Here is a 25,574-nt window from a genome sequence, read left to right as displayed (position 1 = left end):
TATCTTCGGCGTTTACAAGTTGTGCGTGTTTTTGTGCCTATTTTCCTGCAAACTTCACCCCGGACACGTTCCCCTCCCAACGGCTGACACCCATTGGCGTAACGGCTATCCATAGGTACCAATAGACTGCTGAGTGCATTTGCAGTGCCAGTTAGGGCAGTTCATGGGCAGTTCCTCGAACATAAATGACATATTCGTGCCCACATGCTCATAGCACGTTATTCCATTGCGGGCAAATGTCAAGTAGATGCAAAGTTAACGTGTCCCATTCGCGTTGTACTGGGACCTGCACCGAGATCCAAGGATGGTGCTGTTGAAACGTGTCATTCGCAAGGCGAGAACACCAATCGTAGAATTGCTCGCCGTCTGTGGTCCCCTTTCTCTTCCCCGTTACCGACCACTACACTTACGAAAAGTGTCGCAACTCAAAGTTTCAGCAGATAATCTGTGCTACGTCCACAGCCTGCCCGTCGGCGTAACCTGACAACTTGGGCGCGATATCATGCATCAAGAGATCAAGTTCACGCCTTATGGAATTCCGTATATCGTGGGGTTCGGAAATGTGTGTTGCAGAGCAGACACGAAGAAGGGACAAAACAGCTCCCGAGACGACGATGAAATTTCTATCCATGTCAATCCTTTGCCTTTGAACCACGGCTGTAAACCGGCTTGCTCAGTCTACGACTCCCATCGCTCATCCAATTCCTCCTTCATCCATATATCACAATATTTCACCGACGAAATGCTGATTGGTGATGAGCCAACAGAGAACAAATCATCTCGATCTCCCCTGGCTCGCGCTTGCTCGTTTTCCTTGTTCAAGAGTAAATCCACTCGCCATGCTCGCTCTAACACCCATCTTTACACCTCGTCGCGGGCGCAGTCTCAATCTCCACCTCTTCAGCGACCAAAAATTTCTCCCAGTAAACGCGACGCGAAGCCACTACCTCCAATGCCTCGCGTAGATGACACCTCGGAAGATGGGGGTGAAGATAAGGAGAAGTTGGACGGACTATACCTCCAGTTTACTCACCGGCATGAGACGAAAGAATCTCCGAGAAGCCGTCTGCTTCGCCTGCGGCAGACCATAACTAAGGCTGTGAAGGTCGCAGGCATGGACACTCCCAGTGGGCCTGAAACACGCCAGGCCTCCAACTCAGATACCGCAGAGGCAAGAAAGAGCACACTGTACTGTGGTAGTTATGGACAGATGATGGCTGCTCTCTCAGCGGGAGGTCTAACATCAACTTCATGCCCTGGGAAAGGGCTTCAAGGGGGTAAGTGTGTGTGTCGTATCGTTCGAACTTGCTTAAATCTTGGACCATGCAGCAACACGTCTCGGCGCGCTCTTTGTAGCCCATCGCCTCTCAGGAGGACGCATAGAAATGAGGAAGCTTACGCTTTGGGGCTGAGAACTGGTTCTCGCAGAAGCGAGAAGTCGCTCAGGACATGCTAGATGCATGAATGAGTGCATGAATGAGCCCGATTCAGCCTGTTTCTTACTTTACTTCAAGCTGATCCAACTTCTGGTTGTGTGCCTAGGTATTTATACCCTCAAAGACCGGTAGCCTACCATTCCACGCGTTTGTAACGAATATTGAACCAGCTTGTATCATGTAGTATTAAATTGTCTATGATATCTGCATCTTCCTAGTGTAGTAAGTAGTAGTGTATGTCATATTGTTCGATGTTGCAATGTCTGCAACGTAACGATGCTCGAGGCTATGGGGCTCTATGGAGGTACCGGTACCATTTTTATAGATGTCGCGGAACGTGTATAAGATGCGCAGCCAAGTTTGCTTTCTTGAGCTGCAATTCGGTGGATATATCCCAGGTTGGCCGGGGGATAGCTCATGCGTTTACCTTATCTTAGAGTTGGCCTAATGTTTGGCCCCAGTATATGATTGATCACTATACTAGGAGCGGTCTGTGAGAGTTCAAGCTCGAATTGTGCAGTCTGCCTTGACGTTCTTGACTATCATGTCTCAACAGCAGAGGTCACTAGTCGTCCTCGGAGCAGGGGTGATCGGTCTCACAGCCGCTTATCTGGCGGCAACAGATGAGGAGTCGTCCTTCAAGATCACTGTTGTAGCGAGGGACATGCCGGAAGATATGGGCTCTCAAGGCTGGGCAAGCCCTTGGGCGGTAAGTCTTCCTTATAGATACCCTAACTGATCTAGTGGAACGACTTTATATGGTGCCCAGGGCGCAAATTGGAGTCCGATGCCATACGGAGAGGAAGACGCGCGGATTGCGCGGTGGGAGAAGCAGACGTTGTGAGCCACGCTTGACTGCATGGAGTTCATGTTGAAGGAGCGCTGAGGCGTCATACGTGCTGCGAAGTGACAAATTCTGGGACATGATACCCACTGGGCTTGTCAAGGTCCATAACCTCACCCTTTCTATGACTGCTTTAACCAAATTTTGGGCCCTCATAGCTTCTGCCCTCGTCTTTGTATGCGCGAAGGCCAGAAACGGACTCTGATGGTTATGCCAGAACTCTGTGGTGGAGAGATCTTGTAAAGAATGTGCGTGGATCTCCAACTTTACCAACCTCATTAACCAGGTTGAGTACAGCTTCATTCCATACCTGCCGATGAGATACCAAAGTCATGCAACATCGGCCTAGGTTTCTCCACATATTCCGTCAACCCGTCTGTATATTTGCCATACCTGAAACAAGAGCTCGTGTCTCGTGGAGTTGCATTTGTGAAACAGCACGTCCGAACAATAGATGAATTACTCCCACTTACAGGCCCTGAAGGTGTATTGATCAATGCGTCATCGCTGGGTAAGCCTGTTAACTTGTCATTCGAGTGCTAGACAAGGTCAACGAAGCTCGAGCATAGGCTCCAAGTCGTTGATTGGTGTTGAGGATCAAAATCTCTTTGCCATTCGGGGCCAGACTATTTTGGTCCAATGTCCCGGCCTTGATCAGTTCCTGCAGTACGAGATAGAGGGTAAGAAATTCGGACGAATATTGCCCTTACCTTGGAAGGTCTCGTAAGCTGATTAGCATGGTTAGATCATGACGCAGGTGAAGATGCCACTTACATTATACCCCGCCCTGGGGGCGCACCCTCTGATCAGGTCATTTTGGGAGGAGTATTCCAGGTAGGTAACTGGGATACATCCGTGAACATGAATACGGCAAAGAGAATCTTCGATAGCTGTTGCAAGCTCGCACCGATACTGCATAGCAAAGAAACCAGGGTTTTGTCTCACAACGTTGGCCTACGGCCTGCGAGACAAGGAGGTCCAAGAGTCGAAGCGGAGTGGATAGGGATCCCAGTCACATCTACCCACTCTTTGCTGCCCTGGACAGCTTTGCCGGAGAACACGCCCAAGAAACTGCTGACGGTGCACGTTTATGGGTTTGGGTAAGCCTCACCACGTGTCACAAACCGGTTCAATGTGCCCTGAACTTGTTTGTCTTTCGACCAGGCCTGGAGGCTACCAAAATTCATGGGGAGCATGCGCCGAAGCCATCTCCCTCTTGAAGCAGCACATACGCCAATATTGATCGCGTGTTGGGCTTGGTGTAGGCTCCAATGGGCTTCCTGCCACGGGAAAATCTAGGCAGTAAGGAAATTGACCGTTCCAACTTATCGAGTTGCTTCTGTACGACTCAGACGAGCAAGACTCGGAGAATCCCAATTGATGTACTAGATCGTCGTTGACATATGCTGGTTACTGGAGGGCTGTATTTGTAGTTCTTGGTCAATCCCGAGTAAGTACGAACCTGAGGGAAAGAGTGTTGTGTTCCACTTACGTTTGGAATGCAATGCAATCGGATGCTTTCGGCAAGGTTTGATTACACGGTCACGTGGTTTGTCGCGCCTCGGTTGATCGAGCCATGCATTAATGTTGGTTTCGGACAAGAACCATTGACGCGCCGCCCTGCTTCAAGGAGCCATGTCGCTCCAAGACCTTGGAAAGGATGACATATCGGAGGAAACGCACCACTTGCTGGATAAAGTCGCCAGCAAAGGTATGTTTTACCACCCCTTGAGCTGCAGTGCTCGTGTGATGAGTACTTACCATTGGCAGATTCTGAGAATGCTGGCTTGCGCTCCCAACTTCTCAAACGCGAGGCTGACTTAAACGAACTGAGGTCTGTCCTGGATGAGACCATCAACAAGGTATTCGTGCCTCAGTAGTTTGCACTTATTCCGTGGTCTGACGCCAATGACAGCTTAGGACTGAGGCAGACCGCGCGCTTCGATTTGAGGCGGACCTGACGCGCAAATCGGAAGAACTCAGCAATGAGAAGATTGCCTCGCAAAACGCTGCGTCAGCGCTTCGACTAGCCCAGGAGAAAATTCAATCTGAACACAATGAAGCGCGAACATTGGAGGCCACCCTCGACACCATGACTCTCGAGTCTGATAATGCTCGAAGTCAACGGCAAGCCCTCGAAACTGAGAACAAGGCTCTCCAGCAACGTATACATGCTATGGAAATCAATCTCAAGAACCTTGCGGCGCAACCACCTCCCTCTCAAATTCCCAAACGTGGTCACCGACCTCGATCGTCTTCTGTTACAGACTTGCACAATCCCACTATGGAGAAGGAAATTAATGATGCTCGTCTTATGCTTGGCCACAAAGACAAACAGCTTCAGCAATTAGAAGACAAGCTCTCTCGGTTAGGCACGCAGCTCATTAGCGCGGAAAACGAACGGGTGGCTGGCGAGCGTTCAACACAAGCTAAGCTGAGGGAGCTGGAAGCCGCTCTGGAGGAGAAGGAGAGGGAGCTCGAGGCTTTGAGAAACAATGATGGAGCGGCAAGGGAAGAAGAACTTCTTGCGAGAATTGACGAGGATGAAGCGAAGATTGCTGCGTTGGAGCTTCAACTTCGCCAGATTCAGGTCCCTCAAACGTCTCAGAAGGAACTTGGCAAACTGCAGGCGCAGCTATCGGACGAGAAGAAGAAGAGTGCTAAACTGGAGTCAAAGTGCCTTGAGATACAGGAACAGAAAGAAGACTTGCTGAGGGAGAAAGGCGCTCTTTCCCAAGAGCTCGCTCAGACGTCCCGACAACGAGCATCTCTGCAACTCGCTGCTTCGCAACAGTATGCCTCTCGTGATCTTTGCATAATCTTGTTGATTTATTGATTTATTTCGAACAGTGCCGGAGCACATTCTACGGTTACCAACGCATCAACAGGAGCCAAAGAGAACGAGTATGCTGAACAATTGCAGAATCTCTTAACCGCGGTGACGCGGCTTCGAGATGAGCGAGATGGCCTGAAGAGGACCGTGGGTTTCCTTGAAACGGAGTCGAGGATCGCGATAGAAGGCCTGAACGCTCAAATGGCAAAGCGCGCAACCAGTTCATCGGGTGAGGTTTCGCATGACAAATGCTATCAAGCCATTCGTCGCCTCGATTTGGTGCTTCGAACTCTTACCATTACTACCGACCACTTCCAACGCCAGTATGTCTTTTCCTGCAAAGACCTCGAGGCGATGCAAGATAGGGTATTGGCGGAACGGGCATCAATAGAGGCGGTGAAAGCGGAGCTCGAGAGCAGCCAGAGCGAAAAAGACTCTCTGCAGATGCATTTGGATCGTGCCGTTCAAGATTTGGCGGTCTCCGCTACAGAGAAAGGCGCTCTACAGCTCTCAATGAGCACTCAGTTTCAATCCACTTTGGAGGAGCTCACCGAAGCTCGCAGCGTTCTCAGGACAACTCAACTGGAACTTTCTGCACTGTCCAAGAACTACGCTTCTTTGGAATCGGAGCGCAATGCTTTGAATTTGCAGGTTGCTAACCTCCGTGAAGACCTTTCGACAGCCCAGTCGGAGTTCAATGCGACGGAGCAAAAGTACACCGCGCTCCAGGCGCAGCGACTTGGTCATATGCCTTCCTCGCAAGCCACGCAGTCTCTGCGAAACCAAATCGAGGAGCTGGAAGGTCGTGTGGATCGTCGCACCGAACAGATCGGGATCCTCCAACACGACATCCGTCGTCTACAGACCAATTTACAGCTTCAAGAAGATCGGGTATCAGAGCTAGCTGTTGAGAGGGACACTCTTTCCTGCGAGAAGGAAGCTATGGTCGACGACTGCGCAGAGGCTCGTGACACACGGGATAATGCGCTCAACAAACTGGAGGCTGCTGAAGAGGAGATCGAGAAGCTCGAGAAGAAGCTCAGCGATTGCGGCGAGGATCACTCACGCGAACTCGCAACCATAGTGGAGGTGCTTATGAAGCAACGATCGACCTTCAGGACGCGCCTCTTGTCTTTAAAGCGTACGATAAGTCAACAGGCTGACTTATCTTGCGCCCACAAAGCCCAGATTGTTCATCTCGAAGAGCTCAACGTCCATCTCGCAGACAAGGTCCAGATGTTCAATCAGATGAGGATTCAGCCATTACAACACGATGCCCTTGGTGAAGGTTCATCTCCCCTTTGTGATTCTCATGATTGGTGCATAGCGTTATCTATCAGCCAGTTGGCTCTCCGGAAGAATCTCAGCCAGCTCAGCATCTCTGAACAGAATGTCTCGTCACTTGAAGCCCAGCTGGTAACTCTGCATGGTCACCTCAGTCAGACGGCTTCCGACCTTCACGCTTCGAAGACAAGAAACACTGATTTGGAGTCGATGATTGCCACTGAGCGCGCCAAAGCTGCTGCAGACGTAACTTCCATGGACGAGCAGCATCAATATCAGCTCCACGTGCTCCAGCAGGAATATAAGGTTCTACACTCAAACGAGGACACAGAACCCCGCCCACAAGAGCTGCAGTCCCTTCATGATGAGCAAATCTCTGCTTTGCAAAAAGAGCTTGGCACAATCACCCACGAACGAGATGAATATGTCGGTACTGCGGCTGACCGGTTGGAACGGATTTCGGAGCTTGAAGCTGAACTCGCAAATACCCACTCTGACGAGGCGGAAACTCTAACTTCTGCCCGCGACGAGCTAGCTGCAGCTCTAGAACAACTTGAGCACGCTCGAGCTGATGTGGAGCGCTCGGAGGCTCTTCATGAAGAAGCGGTGAGACGCCTAGAAGAGCTCGAGGAGCAACATAAGCTTGACCTTTCTAAGATGGAGGATGATATTCATTCTATCCACGAGGAGCGTCAAAATGCCCTTGCCGCAATGAAAGATACGCTAGACGTACAAGAAGCTCAACTCAAGTCCCACCTTGAAGAAACGGAAGCTGACATCGTCCGACTTCAGAGAGAACTCGCTCTTCATTCGCAGTCCAAGGAACACCATGCAACAGAGATTGCACAAGCACAGCAACGCGCTGATGAAGCAGAGGGTTTGCTACAAGATCTTCGTCGAAACTTCAATGATACCGTTCAGCAGCTAGAGGCAGCCCAAAGGGAGACGTCCGACCTGCAGGAAGAGAAACAGAGTCTACAAGAGAATATGACGGAGCTCGAGGCTGAAATCCAGCGCTTGTTGTCGCTGACACAATCTTTGGAGATCCGGGCTAAAGATAGGTAAGTACGTTCCTTTCGGGCTGAAGCGGCGACTCAGTTTATCGAGATATAGTGCAAGTGGTATCGCAGGCTTGACCGGTTGTCTTGATAGCACACGAGCTGAGCTTGCGGAATCGCAGAAAGTAGCCAAAGCTACCGAGATCAACCTTTCTCTCCAGGGAGTCGAAAATCAAAGGCTGATATCCTCTCTTCGCAAAGAGCTGAACGCCCTTCGCTCGCAGCCAGACCTTAGTACTGCTTTGGAAGAATGTGAAGCGAAGAACAGCGAATTAGATGAACTGCTCAAACAGAAGTGTGCAGAGATTGAGGACTTTGATGAGCGCATGCTAGAGTAAGTCCTTCGCTACATACATGTCACCGTCTTAACAAGCATGTGAGCATAGGCAACTCAAGGTTAACAAGAAGCTGACTGCAAAAGTCGAGAGCTTGACGCGCAAAACCCAGTCGTTGCAGACTAAACTCTCGTCAGCCAAGGCAGCTGCGCCCACTTTCAATGCACCACTGCCTTCTGAGCCTGCTCCGGCCCCGAAAGTGGCTCCTGCAACGACGTTCACTGCGCCATCAAGCACACCACAATCAAGCAGAGATCGCGCCGCTTCTTCTGGATCCTCTCGTCGCCCTTCTTCTCCCCCAGCCACAGTTACTTCGCATCAGTCGCCCCCTACCAATCGCGAGCGTTCTACCGTGCCAGCCTCCATCAATATGACATATGAAAAGACCCCTGAACGTCGGAGGTCGAGATCATACCAAACCGAAGTTCATGACGAGGTACAGGTTTCGATGTCAGCTGGCAGAAAACGACGTGCACCGGATGACGACGACAGAGACGCAATCCCAGCGGAAGGGCGATACGGAGATGGGGACACGGGAGTTACCCCAAGGCAACGCAGGACTATCTATTCAGCACAATCTGGCTTCACGCCGGTTCGCAGCTCTGCCCCGCGTACAGGCCTTCGTCACATGTCTCCGTCGAAGAATAAGCCGCAGCTTCAAGGTATCTCTGATGTCACCAACAGCCCCAGAGCCAAGTCAGCCCGTCTTGACAACGACGCTGGTCTCGGGAAGAAGAGGAGTTGGCTGGGTAAGATTAGAGGGGGTACTGTGCCAATTCCCGACAGCAGGGGCTTGCCACCGAGTTCTCGCACCCATGTATTCGAGCAAAACCCACCATGACCGCCCAAGGTCAGCAATAGCTCATATCTTTTCTTATCCATGTTCTATGGACTTTGAGCGTTCCCTCAATATATCTTTTTGCAGCCCTTTGATACCATGTACAGTAGCCTATAGCAACTTGCATCTACCCTGAACCTCACCATGACATTACTAATTTATTGCAACTACCCGGCACTGTATTAGCATACGCACGTGATAACTTAGATAAATTTGGAGGTCGTTGCAGACTGTAGCTACTCAGTTGGGTTTAGTTTTCTGGTTGTACATATGCCTTTGGCGTTAGTGCGTTAACTCACGTTGCTCCAAGTTACGGTGATGATCCAGCCATGTTCGCTAAGTCCCATCAAGTCCACTCAGACCTATCATACGATCTTCGAGAGCAGCTGCTCTGGGATGTGGGGATCCTTCACCAACTAAACATCAGCCATGACATAACAGTGGTAGCAATCGAGCCTTTAGCAGGGTTGCTCGCGATAGGTCACATCCTATCCTCCCCATCATGAATGCCGCTCAATATCGCGCTCTTCAGGCACTGCCTCTGGCTCAGTCGTGGTGTATGGAGGCCCCAGCGTCTCACTAACCCTTCAACTTCCCCAGCGCACAGGCATAAAACATCTCTTCTTTGCTTCCAACGTATTCAAGTTAGTGTGTGCTGGTGAGGGGTACGAGCAGACATACTATGAGACAACTGCTGAGTATGCATGTATCAGATGCGAGGCACCAACTTCATATCTGGGATTTGGCTTCTGAGGACTTGACAAAACCCCAGAAATCAACGCAGTTCGAGAACATCAGGCAAGTCACCCAGTTTCCCCGTCAAGATGTGATTATGCTCAGACATGACGATTCTTCAATGCCAGTGCACTGACTCTTTCGTCTTGTCATACCCATGTAACGGCTTCATCGCATTCCCAGACTCGGTCCTAAAAAGCTGACAAGGCTCAACCCTAGGTCATGGTTGCACTGTCAACCGGAATCATCGCAACCTACGACCTGTTATGCCTTCGCAAGTCACAGTATTCCATACCAAACCTATGGATTATGATGGACTCCAAACTTAATCCAAGTATGAATGGCCTTACATGCGTTGGGAAACTGTATGTGCCTTCAATACTAACTCAACTCTATGAAGCCGGGCTAAACATCGCATCAGCTCCCTGGACTCTCCGGTTCAGGTGCTTCACCATCCTAGAGACCTCAATCTGCTGTTTGTTACGTATAGAGGTGAAATAAATTTGTCTCCTCAAGCTTGCGCTGCTCAAGTTTAGAACCAGGTGCCATCATACTTTGGAATCTGGTGCGTACAAGTCATTTATTTGCATGACATCTTTACATAGTATGCAGACGGAAAAACGCGTCATTCGAACGTATCAATTAGTCATACCTGCTGGAGCACCAGGCAGTAAGGGACGATTAAGAAAGGTTTGTAATGCATTGGCGTTATTCCGTTAGCTCACGCAAACTAGGATCTCATGACCCATCGAACATTGGCTGTTACTGCCATTGCAATTCACCCGGCTGGCCACTTTTTTGCCGGTGGCTATGAAGATGGATCGATTGCCTTTTGGGCTATTGAAGATGATGGTGGTCCGTTGCTTGTCAGAACGATCGACGAGATGGATATCAACGTCGTCAATGCTGACGTCCTAGAACAACATCTAGCCGAGAAAGATAGCCCCAGTGATCGTCCACATGACCCTGACTCTGAGCCGATCACCCAACTGGCTTGGTGTGGATTTCCCAACTCATCTGATCCACGGTGTGGCGATACTGCTCTTATTATACTAGGTGGTCAAGTCAGCGGCCAATTTGGAAATGTTCTCGTGCAGCGCATGCCTGCATTCAGCCCTTCCGAAACTTCTGACGCAAACCTTTCTCCCGCCATGCGCCAGGCCATGAGAGCCAGTTCTATTCCAACCTCTACATACGAATACTTTGGCAATGGAACTGTTCTTAGCTTCGCATTAGTACCTCGCGGTAGCCCTCACTTTTTGGGTACCTGGGACCCTCTGGCTATGATACTGATTTCGTCACAAGGCACTACGCCTCAGTCTATGGAGATTTTCTCTTTTCCTCCCCCGTCGTTCTCACAACCTGGAGACGAGTCAAATTCTGACGAAGGGACCCCCAAGGACATAGTCGACGACCTGGCGGATACACTTGCTGACATCATGTCTGATGGTGACCCCAAAGCGATCGATGTTCCCCCCGGGTTATGGACAGGTCATCACGGAATATCCTCCACACAACTCATAGTCTTGCCCAACGAATCCTACGAAATTCTGGCTAAATACACTGCTTCTGAATCGCCATTCCCTTTAGAAGGCGGCACAGCGTATGTTCAGGAGTCAGCACTTAGTAACGCGAAACAAGGAAAGGTATGCTTAGCCTTCTTCTCAACCCTACTCACAAGTGACTCACAATTACCCTAGTACCAGCCCCGCCGCATCCTTGTGACCGTCCATCAAGACCTGTCGGTACGCTTCTCAGATGCTAGCGCCCAGCTTTTAGTCGCCTCCAGTGAAGCTCCGCTCTCAAGGCACTATCCTTGCCCTCTTTACGCGCTGGCAATTGACGTCTCTGAGCTGTGTGGCCAAGGCATTGTGTCAATGCTGTCAAACGGCACTTATCCTAGAATTATCTCTGTGTCATTAGCTTCTGAAACTTTGGAGTGCGCTGTGGCTCTGGATAGCGGAGAGGTCATATTTTATCGACTGAGCGAAAACATACCGGAACGATCTACAGACGCTACATCAGCCGATCCAGAGCTTGTACTCCTCGATAACCTCCCAACTCGCAAAAGTCAAGGTTTCCGCCCGCTAATGATGCTGAAGGGGAAATCGATCGCCGTATCTGCGGTTGCGGTCTCGAATATTGGTGCGTCTAGAATCCCTCTGAGGTCAGAATTTATTCGTTATCCTCACCATGAACGTGAAGGATTCTTTGCTGTGGGTTATGCTGACGGCAGCGTTGCTCTTGTCAACTTGCGGGGACCATCTGTCCTGAGACCTGAAGGAAACGCAGGCAAACGCCACTCAAAATTATTTCACCTTCACAGACATGATGCGTCGACAGAGCGCATTGTATCTCTGAATTGGTTTATATCGGGGCTGAGTACCGGTAAATGGTTGACATGAGTTCCTTGTTCAGCGTGCTAACGTATTCGTAGATGAGCACCTCTGCGTTCGTCTCCTGGCTGTTCACGCGTCTGGTTCAACCGATCACTACAGCATTACACACAGAGCTGAGACATCGTCATGGAAAGCTGAGAAACATGTTTCGCTAGAGACCATACCCAACGTTTTGCCGGGAGCATCATACCTTCTAGATATCCGCGGTGGCGTTTCTATCGAGGCCAACAGGTCAAGATTCGCGGCGACATACTCCCAAACTAAAGCCGCCGACCATTGCTGCTGGGTTGCAATAAATGCTGATGGTGCCCGTTGTGTCCTTGATGTTGACGGTGAACGAATCGGTAGAGTCGACTGGTCCAGTCGGAAGCACTTGGTGACCAACGTACAAATTGTTAGTAAAAATGGTGAGTGAGTCGTGATTGGCGTCGTCAATTGTAGGGGATCTGCCATTATCTCATCTCAACTATCAGGTTCCCAAGTCTTAGTTGCAATCACATCGCAAAACGACATTATGGTTTATTCATTACCCCAGTTAGAGTATATTTTCACCATTCCGGTACCAAAGGAGTGTCGAGGGTGCGTCTGTCAACTGGGTATCGCAGTATAAACATCCAACATCGTCTGTACAGAGTCGTTTCCGTTGATAACTCAGGAGACTTTGTCAGCTTGATCACGGAACCGTCTGGCCTCGCTATGCAGATCAAGTTGAGCTCTCTTTTCAGCTCGAGACGGTGTTATGGCCCGCTAGTGGTAGATTTAACTCGGGGCCATCGTAATCCTATGCCTCCTCAGCCCCAGCCTGTCTCAGCTGGTCCCGTTTCTGCCCTCGGATCATGGCTGCAGTTCAACCGATCAGCTACAGGCGACCAGATTGACAAACTATGTATGTTATGCCATTGGCTATATACTTTATACTCAGCATGTCTCCAGTTGCTGGACCTGATAGACAAGTCCCTGAAGCATCGTGGAACATAATGCAACAAATTCGGGATTCCGTAGGTGAAGACAATATTACCGGGGCCATGAATACCCTTGAGCAAACTCGAGGGGATGTCTACAGTCACCTCACCTCGGCATTATCTGAGAGAGGGTAAGTGGACGTGCGACATACTTATGAGACAGTATGATATATTGATTCCGCCCAGGCAAATGCTTGGAGACCTGGAGCAACAAATGAACTCCTTGGGAGAAGGTAGTAAGAAGATGGTCGAACAGGTCAGCCATTCTTCGACAAACCGTAAAGTCCAAACTCAAGTTCCATTTGACAGGCTCAGAGGATTGCCGCAGAGCAAAGCGCTAAGCGCTGGTTCCAGTTTTAGTCTGACAAATTTGGCTCCCACAATCGTGACGTTGGAAAAGATCATCAGATTATACGAGGGACGTGATACGTAGTTACATAATGATTCGCGTTACTTCATGGATCACTTTTTGCCTATGAATGCATCCACGGTACTAGCTGTCAGCTTCTTCCTCTGCTCGTTGAGCATTCCGAGGAACCCATCATCTGACGTCGTCTGTTTCTGGTGGTTCCACTCTTCTGAATGTTTCGTGACTTGGCCTTCGCCATTTGTCTCCAAGGTGAGGAGAGAATTCAACGTCTGGAATACATTAACTTTAGGGTAACCAACGCAAGACCGCTAGCTCACACACCTTCGTAGGCGAAGAAGCAGACGCACTACGGTAATACGCAACATCTTGGTCAACGAGAATAGTAGAAGCCGGCACTTCGGAGGGGTTCTCGAGTACGCGAAACTTTGGTATATCTGCCTTCTCAAAAATCTGCTGGTGTTCAGCATTATCTATTAGTTCATGTTAGTGCGCCTTACTTTGGCCAGTCCTATGAATTGGGCTTTTATTGCATCAAGCCCTTGCGCGAGACCGACTGGATCGTGGAAGACAGCATCCTTCGTGTAGAAAGAGAATGTGTTCTAAAATGCATGTTGAAGCCCCAAATTACGACGGAAGGTATATGGTATTACCTCTGTAGGATTGCAAGAGTACAGTTCCTTGATACCCTTCAGAATCGGCTCCTCGTGGGGTTGGGGTTCTCTCTCCTTGAGCGCCTTAGTCTGAGATGGCGTTAACCCAGACGCATTCTTGTTTTCGTTAGACATCGCCGAGACAAAATATCTGCGAGATTGATGAGGAGTGCTAGAGTACAACTGCTTCTGGACGAGTTGAAGGCGGTGGTTCATCGTATGGCGGGCTGATTTGCCTGGGGTCTTATATAGGCCAATAGGAGGCTCGAGGCACACAGGCTACGGCATCGTTTACATAGGACATTGGGCAGTTGGAGTGCGTCATATATGCATAAGTCGCGATCGCTGGAAGCTAATACACGCTGCCAAGGGGGCGCCATCGCAAAGCAGTGGCATTCAGTGGTCCATGGATAGTCCAATAGAGAATCAAGCCGATCATGCTGAGACGGCCCAACGCTGATTTCATCAATAATGCATGAGACTGGAGTACGATGTTCTTGCCAGCCAAGTGTTGCAGTACCGTGCACTGCCCCTCGAGAGTCAAGCTATAGTCAAGAGCCGAGACAAGGTAAACCAGGGGAAGATTGAAATATTGAGGCCGAGGCGAGACACTTAGTGAGTCGGCAAATCCCGATATTTACCCGGAGGCAATGGATAGGCGGTATTGCCTTCAGGGACAGGACGGCAACCCCTTTACGAACCACCATGGCCACTTATGACTCTCTCCACAGACAATGCAGAACTCTTGAATCGCTTTTTGACTCGAAGCTGACTGCTTACTCGCGACTAGCTTCGACGATGACCCGCAATCAAAGTGATGTGGAGGCTGAAGGTTCCCGCGAGCGGTGGAAAGACCTAGAAGGAGAGGTGGAGGATCTGCTTGAGAAGGTGAGTCTCCGCTACCGTAACACGCTACACTGCTTACGTCGGTTCTTTAGTTGAAGGAGTCCAATGATGAGCTCTCTCGGCTGGCCGAAAACCCTGATTCTCCTCCATCTCAGACGATGTCGCGAGCGATGCAGAGACATAGGGAAGTCTTTCAAGACTACTCGAAGGAGTTTCGGCGTACCAAGGTTCGGAGAATCTCTTGCATGCTCTAGCTAGCAAATATGAATGAGTAGCCAAACTGTGTCACTAGGCCAACGTACAGACAGCTCTTGACCAAGCCAACCTCTTGACCGGTGTCAGAAATGACATAGAGTACGTTCATCTTAGACTCCACCTCGTCGCAATCAATCTAATTTCGAAAGTGCATACAAATCTTCGGCTGCGGATTCGCTCCTCGCGGAACGAGGTCGCATCGACAGCTCACATCGCATGACCGATGATTTGTTAGAGTAAGTGGTCACTTGCGTACGTTCCTACGTGGCTACATTCTCATGAGTAATCCGCAGTCAAGCCTACGAGACGCGCGCGGAGTTCTCGAGGCAACGAATGTCATTGGGTGGTATCAATGCTCGCATGGGACAGGTCATGAGTGAGACTTCCATCCCCCTGATTGTCATAGACATCTTATGGCACGCCATTGTTTCCAGATACTATGCCGGGGATCAACAGTCTCCTTTCTATGATCAAGACCCGACGACGAAGAGACGCTCTTATCATCGGAGTCGTGATTGCCGTGTGTCTCATCTTACTATTCAGCTATATGACCACCTAGGGTGCCGGACGTCCCGCAATACCACAGGTCTATCTTATGCTCTGTTAATCAATGCACTTGTCATGTTGCACCAGGTTGCACGTGTTTCTACATGACGAACATATGCTGTATGCCCAAGGTAATCAACAATGGTTCTCCTCTTCGTTGCGACGAAGTTGTGACTCTGCAGCCGTTAATGATTTCAATGACGTGGGTACAACAAGCTACACTACCTTCAAACGCCCATTATGCTTGAACCTGCGACTGGAATCTGTCGACCCAGCCGTTCTTGAGAGTCGTTACGACGCACAGATGGTGCGGAGACATGGACACGTTGACGATCACTGCGCCCTCTGACTCTAAGAACTGGCCGAGTTTCGTCAGCGTAGACGGTGCGCTGACATCGGCATGATGAACACGGAACGTAGATGGCGAAGTTTCGGCATCCAGGTTCACTATAGTGATAGCTGGCTGCTCATCGACGACCGCTCGAGAAGCTTGAATGGAGGAGGACATGACGGTTGATGAAGAAGACGAAAGCTAGCCGTAGGCTAGCTTTTATATCATTCTTTATCCTAAAACAGGTAGGTTCTTGGTTTAGCTTCGCCGAGCTCACCCACAAGCTGTGCAAGTCAAAGCGTACATTCGGACTGCGGCGTGATACTTTGCTATATCCAACGGTTAGCGCAGCATTGAGTTGGGGCCTTCGCCAATCAATACATGAAACAACGGTCTCCACTTCGCTGCGAAAACTTGATTATCTATGGTACTTGAACATCTCGTAAAGATATAGCGAGCAACGGAGCTGAGCTCCTATCTCGCCATGCTTCATCTTATGCTATGTTTCATCATGGCTTATGTTCAAATTTGTTGGCTTGGCGCGAATCATAGCGGTGGCTGCAGTCTGCAACATCACTAATTGTGATTGTAGATAATGTCTCGTAGTAGCTAATCCCTAGGCTGTTTCGGCTTTCGACCGGCGCGCTTCTTCTTGGCTGGTCCAAAATTCGCTTCTTGGAAACGTTTCCAATTTGCTTGTAGTTGGTGAACGACACCCCGCTGATCATCACGAGGATCATCTTTCCATACAGTCTCTACAGGCCACTGCTTAATCTCTGCTAAGAGAAGAACTATGTCCCATGTGAGCGAAGTACACCCGTCAATGTTGTTATGATCAGATTCGACAAGAAGCCGGTCGGGAGAGGCCACCTGTACGAGAGCACTTAGGTTTTGGCAACGAACATTGATACCGGTTGATATGGATAAGAACACATTTGGATGACGTTTCTTAAAGGACATGTTCAATAGGCTAGCGGGATTATTTCACGAAAATCACGACACACCTCAATATTCTTCCATGTTTCCGGACTGAGAGTACAGCTGTGCAGGTCGAGGCTGACTCGCCTCCACTTATCGCCGTGCTTCTCGGCCAAGCTGTCTAGCAGGTCCACTGTCGCTTTGGTAGCCTGAACGCTGTGCATACTAACATTACGACCAAGTTCTATAGCGATGTCAAGCTGGGCCCGGAGAATAGCGAGCTGGTGGTCGAAGGGAATCTTGAATGGCGTCATCTCGCGGGGACGTACATGAACTTGCATGGGTATGCGGGCTTGTCGGTCAAAACCCACTTCGCCGAGCATAGCCCTCGGAACTGCAAGGAGGTTCTGGCGGACGTCTGCGAGAATGGCCTCCAGTGGTATTGGATCGGGCAGCAGAGGCAGTAGCCGCTCGAAGATCGCCACGGTATCTTGACTTGGAGGATCGGGTAAGAATAGCTTCCTGTAATGTTGCTCCTTCGTAGGGGTGCCTGAGAGAGAGATCCAATGGGTGAACCACGGATGATATCCTGTGTATTAAACTGTGAGACTGCTGTCGTACATGGAAGGCTGCACAGTGACAGTTGACTGACCAAAACCTGGGACGACTTGATCGGGATACTTCCTGGCGAGCTCGAGGACGAGAGGCTGATCAAATGGCCTAGTAGCCATAGGGCACACAGTGATAGCTAGGTCGTGCATTTGTTCTGGAGATATTGGGCGATTTGTCGGATGACAATGAACATCTACCACATGTTGCAGAACACTAGCAGGGGGAAGGTTGTGTCCAACTGGGCTAGTAGTACTGTCGCCGCACATCTTGAAAACATTGGCCGTTTGCAGTTTGTTGTGTTATGCTTCTAGGATCGAGGAGGAAAATCTTTAGCATAGTGGTATCAAAGCGAGATAAAGATTATATGCTTGAACTGTTGGTATGAGTCAAAGCTAGTCAAAGTGAGTCGAGTAAAACGGCACCAAATGCCCGAGATACCCGTTCAATTGGCCCCTATTGGTCGCGCAAATGCCGCCGAACAGAGAATCAAAAATTCACAAACTGCAGCCGTGCTTTATCCGGTCATGCTCACCAATCTTGTGATCGCATCTCTCAAGACACTGAGGCCCGTCTTTCTAGCCCCAGTCATGGCTAAGCCCCGTACGCTGGATATATCGCCCCCCATAAACCGATGGATGAATGACACGCTAGACAGACATGCTCTTCGAAAAAGCGTCGACATTCTCGCTATCCGCATACCTCCTCCCAAGACCGGTGTTTTCATCAAGTCTCATCAATTGAAAAGGTGTGCTCCGATTTCATCTTTCAGTTAAGACCAGGTCTAAAGAATATACAGCTGCATAATGGACCTCCCCCGCATACGTACAGTTGTTAAAGATGACTCTTACTCTGACGACAGCCGGCTTGTTCTTTTGAAGGTCACTGACGAAGGTTCGCCATGTGCAACTTTTGCATCCAGGGATTAAGCTCATGAGGTTTTCGCAAGGCAGCCGATCTTGAACCAGCAGAGGCACGATTTTTAAAGGAGCAGGGTGGCTCTCTTACAAAACACACCCTTCAGCTAGACTATTCGTATTGGACAGCAGGTCAGAACGCGTTGCACCATGTTGAGCTTTGCGTTAACCTTATCATAGAGGACATCCTCAAAGCCGTGTTACCTGAGTGTTTATGCGAAACCCCTCCAACAGGGTTTGCAATTACAGGCCATATTGGTTTGTCATCTTGAATACTCGTCCTTCGCCTGCTGATAACTGAATTCAGCTCATCTTAATTTGAACAAGGAGTATCTGCCCTATAAGCACCTGATTGGCGCTGTCGTTCTAGACGTTGGTACATGGCTCGGGCTTGTGAAATGACGTTCTGACAGCCTTGGTAGAAAAACAATGCTATCCGAACTGTTGTCAACAAGATCGACTCTATTGACACCCAGTTCCGTTTCTTTAAGATGGAGCTCTTGGCAGGAGAACCCGATTATTTGGTAGAGCATGTAAGTTTCTTCCGATGTCCTTTCGAACATCCTTTCATTCGTGGTACAGCATGAGTCAAACTGTCGATTTACTTTCGACTTTACTGAGGTGTACTGGAACTCAAGGCTGCATCATGAACACGAACGCCTTGTGGACCTTTTCGACCCCGCAGATGTCATCGTGGATGTTTTTGCTGGAGTAGGGCCGTTTGCCGTGCCTGCTGGAAGGAAAGGCTGTGCAGTCTTGGCCAATGACTTGAATCCGAACAGTGCCAAGTATCTGCGCCAAAATATTATCAACAACAAGGTCCGTTCTTCGATGTCGTTGTGTTGTTCTTGTCTAAAGCTTCGCAGGTAGACGATGTCGTGCGAGCCCGCTGCGAAGATGGAAGGGATGTCATACGGAACGCCATGGCTACCGTAGCAGAGCAACCTTTCCCTCCGTATACCGGCCCAAGACTCACCCGCACGGAGGAACGGCGAAGACACAAGGAAGTCAAGGACAATCGTGTGCCTCCAGCTTCGCCCGCTGTCGAGCTTCCAGCACGAAGTCGCATCACACAATTTGTCATGAATTTGCCTGACACTGCCATTGAGTTCCTGGACGCGTTTCGAGGCGTCCTATCTCCGACCCAGCCGTGGGGACAGAAGTTGCAGGAGATCTACGGAATTGCCATGCCCATGATCCATTGTTACTGTTTCACCCGAGAGCTGGAGCTTGAAAACGCCCGATCCGATATCAGCCAGGTGAGTCTCTTCTCGTGACCAATCGGAGAACGTGCTCGGGATGACATGAACGTCGTCAGCGCGTGGCTGCGAAGCTAGGACACACGATTGAGGACTTCGACCTCCACCTGGTCCGGTCCGTTGCTCCGAACAAAGACATGTACTGTATAAGCTTCAGGCTGCCTCGCCAGGTAGCTCTTAATAACTGATTGTGTTGCTCGCCCTTTGGCATAAATCGCGTCGTGAAGTGTGGCTTGACTGCTGAATGATGAATGACGAATGTTATGCCGGCCGCGTCCGATTTGCTAGGAGCGGTGCGACCTTGGACTAGAAAAGGGCGCTTACGTAATAGCATTTGTTAGAGGGCTGTATCCCCGCACCCGTCCACAGCGTCTGCAAATTTCGATTCGCTCCTTGACTGTCGGCCGCACTTAACTCCCTGCAGTTTCCCTGGTGGTCTCTGTAACTGCCATAGGGCATCCTTAGACATACCCATACACCTCTCTCTTATAATTTCCCATTAGACAGACCCCCAAACTATGTCTACCTCCGGCTCTCCGCAAAATTCAACGTCTCTCACCAGCTCTGCTATCAGCACGGTTCGCAACGCCGTATCAGCACCAGAAAGCGAGCTGAGGCGATGGAGGAGAGTTTTTGACAGCAACGCCAAGACTGTCGCGGATGGCGAGAAGTAAACCTTCGTGTAGCCTGTTGTGTACAGCCACTGACATTGTTCAGGTATCTTGACGTAGAGAACTTTGTCAATGCGATTGCACCAAAGGGGGACTTGACAAAGATAGATAGGGCTCAATTCTCTGTCCTTTTCCGAGTAGCCGACGCATCGAGGCGTGGCTTGGTCTCCTGGGATGATTTCACCGTCTTTGAGACTCTTCTCAAGCGGCCCGACGCGGACTACTGGATCGCGTTCCAGTACTTTGATGTGTGAGTACGTCCTCACCGAAGCCTCAGCCCTGCTCACGCGACACCATGCAAATAGAGACAACTCAGGAACAATTGACTTCAATGAGTTTAAACAAGTGTTCTTGGCTAATGTTGGATCTTCTGCGATACCCTTTGACTTTGATTGGTACGTCTGGCTTTACGTTCTGCCGAAATAGAGCTGAAATTGCTTGTAGCGATTGGGTTAAGTTATATTTGGGTCGAAAGAATGGAACACACGTCCTTGGATGTGCGTCCCCCGTCTGTCTTCGGAGCTGCAGACCCTGACAGATACCACTAGACAATGAGTTCACGCAGTTGATGAAGGGCCTCCAGGGAGAGCGTTTACGTCAGGCCTTCAAGCACCTGGACACCGATCAGGATGGTTTCATCAGGCCCGACCAGTTCAAGCAAATCATCACGGTAAACATCTACGTACGAGGGAATACGCTTGTGCTAAATTGTCTGTGAACTAGGAAATTGCGGGACACAAGCTGTCTGACGCAGTCATGGAGCGCCTTCCTACTTTATGTACCTTGTCACCTGGCGGGCGGATATCTTACTCCGAAGTTGTAGCATTCCATAATGTTATTAGAGGTGGGTTACTATCTTTTGAAATATCCAGGCTGACTCAGGGATGTGACTATTCTAGAAATGGATATGGTTGAGCGGTACGACGGTCATCACCTATATGCACGACCAAGCTAAGATTGTTTTCAGAATTATCAGGGAGGCGGTGGCTAAAAGCAAGGACGGTCGCATAGATCAATCGGATTTCCTGAACCATTCGGCTGCTAGCTCCCGCTATTCGCTCTTCACACCAATGGAGGCGTCGATCATTTTCCACTTCGCTGGTCGTGGTAGTGGTCTGCCCAGACTAGCTCTTCCTGACTTTGCCCAGTTATTGGACCCACGTTGGAGAGCGCCTCATGATGTCGATGACACCAAAACACAGACAACCAAGACTACATCGATTGTCCAGGGAATTCTGGAATCAGCGTACAACTTTGTTCAGGGCGGTGAGTAAACCCACTCAACAATAATAGGATACCTATCTGAAGTCAAATAATCAGGTTTTGCCGGAGCGTTCGGTGCTACGATCGTATACCCTATAGACATGGGTATGTTAGAGCCCTTTCTTTGCATCATTATTTGCCTGACCTATCTACAGTTAAGGTACGCCTGGCGACGTGTAAGGCTGTTCGCGCTCACATTCAGCGTTTCCGTGTTTTCTGTAGACTAGGTACGAAGTTGTTTTCTCCTGTATGAAAGGCATTTTAACCTCATAACGTACAGAATGCAAAACCAGAGGAGCACCGTTGTTGGTCAAATGTTGTATAAGAACAGTATAGATTGCGCCCAGAAAATTCTTCGCAATGAAGGTTTCCTAGGATTCTATCGTGGTCTCGGTCCTCAGCTCATCGTAAGCCCTTGTACCGTTAACGTAATCACTGAAGTCGCTGACTGATCCGCATCAGGGTGTTGCTCCTGAGAAAGCCATAAAATTAACAGTCAACGATCTCGTCCGACGTCGTGCAACCGACCCGGACACGGGTCGCATCAAGCTGAGTTGGGAGTTATTTGCTGGTGGTATGGCCGGTGGATGTCAAGTCGTAAGTACATGATCAGCCCCGCTCGTGATTACGCATTAATCACAGATATCAGGTCTTCACAAATCCCTTGGAAATTGTGTAAGTTCTCCGACGTCCATATGTGCGAGGTTTAATCGTTCACGTTTCCTTAGCAAGATTCGGCTGCAAATTCAAGGAGAAGCAGCCAAACTTGAGGGCGCGGCGCCTAAGGGTGCGGTTCACATTGTCCGGCAGCTTGGCATACTTGGCTTGTACAAAGGAGCGAGCGCGTGTTTGTTGCGCGATATTCCTTTCTCCGCAATCTACTTCCCCGCGTACTGGCACCTGAAGAAAGACATTTTCAAGGAAGGCTACCGTGGGAAGGAGTTGTCGTTCCTGGAGACTTTGGGATCTGCAGCGATTGCGTGAGTGAAAATATCAGCCTTTCGTTTCCCATCGGGCTTATCGGGCTTGGTGTACGACAGGGGTATGCCTGCTGCCTACCTGACAACGCCGGCAGGTATGTTCATACTCACGCACCCATGGCTTTGCAAAATGTCTGAACAAGCCCCACAGATGTTGTCAAGACCCGACTCCAAGTTGAGGCGCGCCAGGGCCAGACGAATTACAAGGGTTTGACCGATGCATTCGTCAGGATTTGTAAGCTCTGTCTCCATTGGGCTCTTACGATACTTAGGCGGCGTCTGTGCAGACCGTGAAGAAGGCTTCAAGGCATTGTTCAAGGGCGGACCGGCACGTATCGTTCGTAGCAGCCCTCAATTCGGCTTTACACTGCTTGCCTACGAATACATGCACAAGGTACGTAGACCGTCCACGGCACGTTGAATGTACTCATTGGTTGCTCTCGTCCCATTCTCCGCACAGTGGTTACCTGTGAGTATTGCATTCCATTTCATCAAATTTCGCAACTTGACACTTACGTTATTTTGCTCCGTGGCAGTACCCGTGGGCAGAGAAGTCGCACGAAGTCAAGACGGCGCTTACGACCTCGAAGCAGGATGATTTATCTAGAATTCGGGCTCGCAACGCCCTCAAGATTCTATTGGATGTTCATGGTGACTTCGGGCGTCGCCCCCAGCCGGTCTCAATCCCATCGTTGTCTGTTAAGTCGGCTTGATAATGTCAGGAACAGTTCAATATACAGTTTGCACTTGATGCTTCATGATTCGTCTGCTTTGCGAGCCGAAGGTACCTAGTGATTGGTCGTGTATGCGACCATTGCTAGGGCGACTCCTCGGTGTGAGAGCACCTATTTACGTCATTTCAAGAAGCATTGGTGAGAATCAAGAGAACAGAAACCTTCAAATAAGTAGGAGAGGTCTACTGGCAAAACACAGAATCTTTTCCTCAGGTGTCTTTCGGGTTCCCGTAAGCAAATGAACTCCTTCCAGCAGCTGTCGACTGTCAACTAACCAATAAGCTAGGTTTTCGCTCATTCTTTTCGTTCCCTGTCTTTTCTTTGCGCTGCCAGCCAGCCCCCTCATTTATTTTCTGTTAACCTCGCGCAGGTCGCCGCTTCGAACACTCTGCCTCACTGCTGGCCATGAAGTGGATTTTTGCTATTGTTCTTGCTTATGCTGCCGCCGCCGGGGCTCAGAGTGTCAACGGGTTGTCCTTAATTCCGGCAGCCAGCGTTCATGCGTACGAAGAGGCCTACTGGGCAACAGCATCGCCTGGAGCGGGGTCTTGGGGTAGCTCCGCGCCTGCTCAAACTCCAGCTCCCTCTGCAACAACCCAAACCTCGGCTTCGCAGTATACCGAACCGCCGTCCTCTGATGGGAGCTGGTCGATGATGCCCTACTCGTCGTTCATGTCAGGTGGCTACAGCAGTATGGCCTGTGGGTACGGTTATACGAAGGCTTCTGACGGTTCGTGTAAGCCTGTTTCTTGGGTAAGTCCCCAGCTTTCACACCGACGTCAACATCACGTTAACCTTTGGGAAAGTGGTCCACGGAAGGTTGCTACGAAACAATTATTATTAACCACAAGTAGGCGATGCCTTCATTAAACTTCGCGTGGATTTCTCAGAGTTTGACAGCGGCGGTTACGGTTACGGTTCTTCCGATTGCAGTACCTATGGGTCTACTAGTACTGTCACGGAGACTAAGACGGAGACATCTTTTTCGACGGTGACTCAGACGTACACCGAAGTGAGTAATCAGTCTGCTATATTGCTGAATGTGTTAAACCGTTTTTCAGACACAAACTTCTACAGCTACTATATATCAGACTCAAACCGAGACAGCAACTGCGACAGACACAGAGGTGTTGACGAAGACTGATGTCTTCACATCTACCGTGCTTATGCCCACTACGCGAATCTGGACGTCTACGGAAATCATCGATCAGACCATCACACAGGAGCACACGCTTACGGCCACCGACACTGTCACGGCAACACAGCTTTTGACTGCTACTGAAACTGCTACTGACACGGAGACGGCGACGGAAACCATCAAGCAAACCTCCACCGATTTCATTACCAAGACGGAAGCCACCACAATCTTAGAGCCCACTACTTACACTAGTCTTGTTGTTAGCACCCGAGTGATTGATAACGTGAGCATCATATTGGAACCTATCGACACACTGATCAAATTCGTAATGTCTTCCAGACGATAACAGATCTCCTCACTCAAACCGCGACTATAATAGACAATGTCACATACATCTCGACCGCAACCCGTACCGAGACTGCCACGGACTTCGTGACCAAGACTGATACTACTACGGTGGTGATGCCGACAACATTCACGTCTACTTGGATTGAGACTAAGACCATCGACGATGTATGTCCTTTCCCAGTATGTTCGTGCCTAAAAATGAATGACTTCCGACAGACGTCAACCATCGAGCAGACCTTGACTTCGACTGTGACGTCGGACGTGACCTACACGCAGACGGTTACCTATCTCGAGACCTTGACTGACACCAAGACGGAGACTGAGACCGCCACTGCCACCCAAACCATATTCGAAACAAGTCTAGCGACCTGCCTCTGGAAGGTAAGTAGTTCACGCTTATTATGATCATGACACGCGAATTCACACTACTATCTTCACCAGTGTCAGTCCTATTGGTCTCTGACTAGTGGTGGCAGTTGGAACACCTATACAACTACCACAACCAGTTCCTCGTCGCCGTACAATACCTGGAATACATGGGCGAGCTCGCCGATAGCTACGTGGGATGCGTCGAGTGCAGACTCGTGGAACACTTGGGCGACTGCCTCCGCTGATCCGACCTGGAACTCTTGGGCAAGTACCGTGCCAGCAAGCAAACCCACAAACGATGGTTCTTGGAACTCGGGAAGCTGGGGCTCTTCGAGCTGGTGAAGCATCATTTTGTGATTTGAAGTTGGACGGCTCGGATTTTTCAATAAATTTATACTCTCCCTAACACTGGCGCGAGCTCTTTAAATTCCTGACATTGGACATTTCTTGGCACCCCCTTTTTTGTCACATTTCTTTCTGTTTACCGGTGAATGTGCCGCTGGTTCGTCGTGTTTTTTCTGGTGGCCAATGCGATGTTATGTCTTCAATCTTAAGGACCCAGAAACCAGTCGGCTTTTGTATTTAACAGCTCCTTGACAACATGAATGTTATACTTGGCTGATCCACACGCCTCCCTTGGTGTGCC

At 49.8% G+C, this 25,574-nt stretch overlaps 9 protein-coding genes across 9 annotated transcripts; 8 read left to right on the top strand and 1 right to left on the bottom strand.

Moving 5' to 3' along the window:
* The first annotated feature begins 168 nt into the window (after positions 1-168).
* Positions 169-1,550, top strand: CONPUDRAFT_134301 (uncharacterized protein). Its single transcript, XM_007765418.1, has 2 exons — positions 169-1,277; positions 1,330-1,550. The coding sequence occupies exons 1-2, from the start codon at positions 503-505 to the stop codon at positions 1,410-1,412; spliced, it is 858 nt and encodes a 285-aa protein (XP_007763608.1). The 5' UTR covers positions 169-502; the 3' UTR covers positions 1,413-1,550.
* Positions 1,551-1,961: 411 nt separating this feature from the next.
* On the top strand, positions 1,962-3,694 carry CONPUDRAFT_115900 (FAD dependent oxidoreductase). Its single transcript, XM_007765417.1, has 8 exons — positions 1,962-2,145; positions 2,206-2,276; positions 2,344-2,383; positions 2,439-2,528; positions 2,578-2,791; positions 2,850-2,960; positions 3,026-3,380; positions 3,445-3,694. Exons 1-8 carry the CDS (start codon positions 1,981-1,983, stop codon positions 3,521-3,523), a joined length of 1,125 nt encoding a protein of 374 aa, XP_007763607.1. The 5' UTR covers positions 1,962-1,980; the 3' UTR covers positions 3,524-3,694.
* Positions 3,695-3,915: 221 nt separating this feature from the next.
* On the top strand, positions 3,916-5,116 carry CONPUDRAFT_44237 (uncharacterized protein; the record flags this gene model as incomplete). The annotated part of the gene is made up of 3 exons (XM_007764241.1): positions 3,916-3,991; positions 4,051-4,142; positions 4,196-5,116. The coding sequence occupies 3 exons, from the start codon at positions 3,916-3,918 to the stop codon at positions 5,114-5,116; spliced, it is 1,089 nt and encodes a 362-aa protein (XP_007762431.1).
* Positions 5,117-8,915: 3,799 nt separating this feature from the next.
* On the top strand, positions 8,916-13,349 carry CONPUDRAFT_134299 (uncharacterized protein). Its single transcript, XM_007765416.1, has 17 exons — positions 8,916-9,108; positions 9,161-9,286; positions 9,342-9,426; positions 9,492-9,522; positions 9,583-9,728; positions 9,785-9,855; positions 9,906-9,928; positions 9,976-10,053; positions 10,098-11,009; positions 11,064-11,508; positions 11,569-11,751; positions 11,801-12,169; positions 12,236-12,341; positions 12,395-12,648; positions 12,696-12,855; positions 12,911-12,980; positions 13,034-13,349. Exons 1-17 carry the CDS (start codon positions 8,958-8,960, stop codon positions 13,082-13,084), a joined length of 3,261 nt encoding a protein of 1,086 aa, XP_007763606.1. The 5' UTR covers positions 8,916-8,957; the 3' UTR covers positions 13,085-13,349.
* Positions 13,350-14,425: 1,076 nt separating this feature from the next.
* CONPUDRAFT_96063 (V-snare-domain-containing protein) lies at positions 14,426-15,521 on the top strand. The gene is made up of 6 exons (XM_007765415.1): positions 14,426-14,632; positions 14,683-14,817; positions 14,883-14,944; positions 14,995-15,081; positions 15,139-15,221; positions 15,280-15,521. The coding sequence occupies exons 1-6, from the start codon at positions 14,450-14,452 to the stop codon at positions 15,402-15,404; spliced, it is 675 nt and encodes a 224-aa protein (XP_007763605.1). The 5' UTR covers positions 14,426-14,449; the 3' UTR covers positions 15,405-15,521.
* Positions 15,522-16,260: 739 nt separating this feature from the next.
* On the bottom strand, positions 16,261-17,510 carry CONPUDRAFT_79161 (Metallo-dependent hydrolase). The gene is made up of 3 exons (XM_007764630.1): positions 17,293-17,510; positions 16,727-17,229; positions 16,261-16,670 (listed from the first exon to the last, which is right to left on the bottom strand). The coding sequence occupies exons 1-3, from the start codon at positions 17,399-17,401 to the stop codon at positions 16,332-16,334; spliced, it is 951 nt and encodes a 316-aa protein (XP_007762820.1). The 5' UTR covers positions 17,402-17,510; the 3' UTR covers positions 16,261-16,331.
* A 325-nt stretch (positions 17,511-17,835) lies between these two features.
* Positions 17,836-19,634, top strand: CONPUDRAFT_134295 (uncharacterized protein). Its single transcript, XM_007765414.1, has 9 exons — positions 17,836-17,997; positions 18,049-18,143; positions 18,203-18,298; positions 18,347-18,424; positions 18,474-18,538; positions 18,589-18,699; positions 18,749-18,985; positions 19,033-19,425; positions 19,485-19,634. Exons 1-9 carry the CDS (start codon positions 17,840-17,842, stop codon positions 19,611-19,613), a joined length of 1,362 nt encoding a protein of 453 aa, XP_007763604.1. The 5' UTR covers positions 17,836-17,839; the 3' UTR covers positions 19,614-19,634.
* A 309-nt stretch (positions 19,635-19,943) lies between these two features.
* CONPUDRAFT_46401 (mitochondrial carrier) lies at positions 19,944-23,052 on the top strand (the record flags this gene model as incomplete). Its single annotated transcript, XM_007764400.1, has 17 exons — positions 19,944-20,095; positions 20,143-20,346; positions 20,402-20,491; positions 20,541-20,593; positions 20,645-20,766; positions 20,820-20,940; positions 20,996-21,014; positions 21,064-21,362; positions 21,417-21,468; positions 21,640-21,766; positions 21,822-21,956; positions 22,009-22,034; positions 22,088-22,339; positions 22,400-22,434; positions 22,491-22,574; positions 22,627-22,733; positions 22,876-23,052. The coding sequence occupies 17 exons, from the start codon at positions 19,944-19,946 to the stop codon at positions 23,050-23,052; spliced, it is 2,055 nt and encodes a 684-aa protein (XP_007762590.1).
* A 308-nt stretch (positions 23,053-23,360) lies between these two features.
* On the top strand, positions 23,361-25,384 carry CONPUDRAFT_134294 (uncharacterized protein). Its single transcript, XM_007765413.1, has 7 exons — positions 23,361-23,826; positions 23,880-23,923; positions 23,974-24,085; positions 24,135-24,494; positions 24,551-24,724; positions 24,776-24,940; positions 25,001-25,384. Exons 1-7 carry the CDS (start codon positions 23,479-23,481, stop codon positions 25,268-25,270), a joined length of 1,473 nt encoding a protein of 490 aa, XP_007763603.1. The 5' UTR covers positions 23,361-23,478; the 3' UTR covers positions 25,271-25,384.
* Positions 25,385-25,574: the final 190 nt, after the last annotated feature.

Source organism: Coniophora puteana (genome assembly GCF_000271625.1).
Source record: "Coniophora puteana RWD-64-598 SS2 unplaced genomic scaffold CONPUscaffold_1, whole genome shotgun sequence".
NCBI classification, from domain to species: Eukaryota; Fungi; Basidiomycota; class Agaricomycetes; order Boletales; family Coniophoraceae; genus Coniophora; species Coniophora puteana.
Note: the sequence above shows the minus strand (reverse complement) of the source record. Positions and strands in the feature narration are given on the sequence as shown.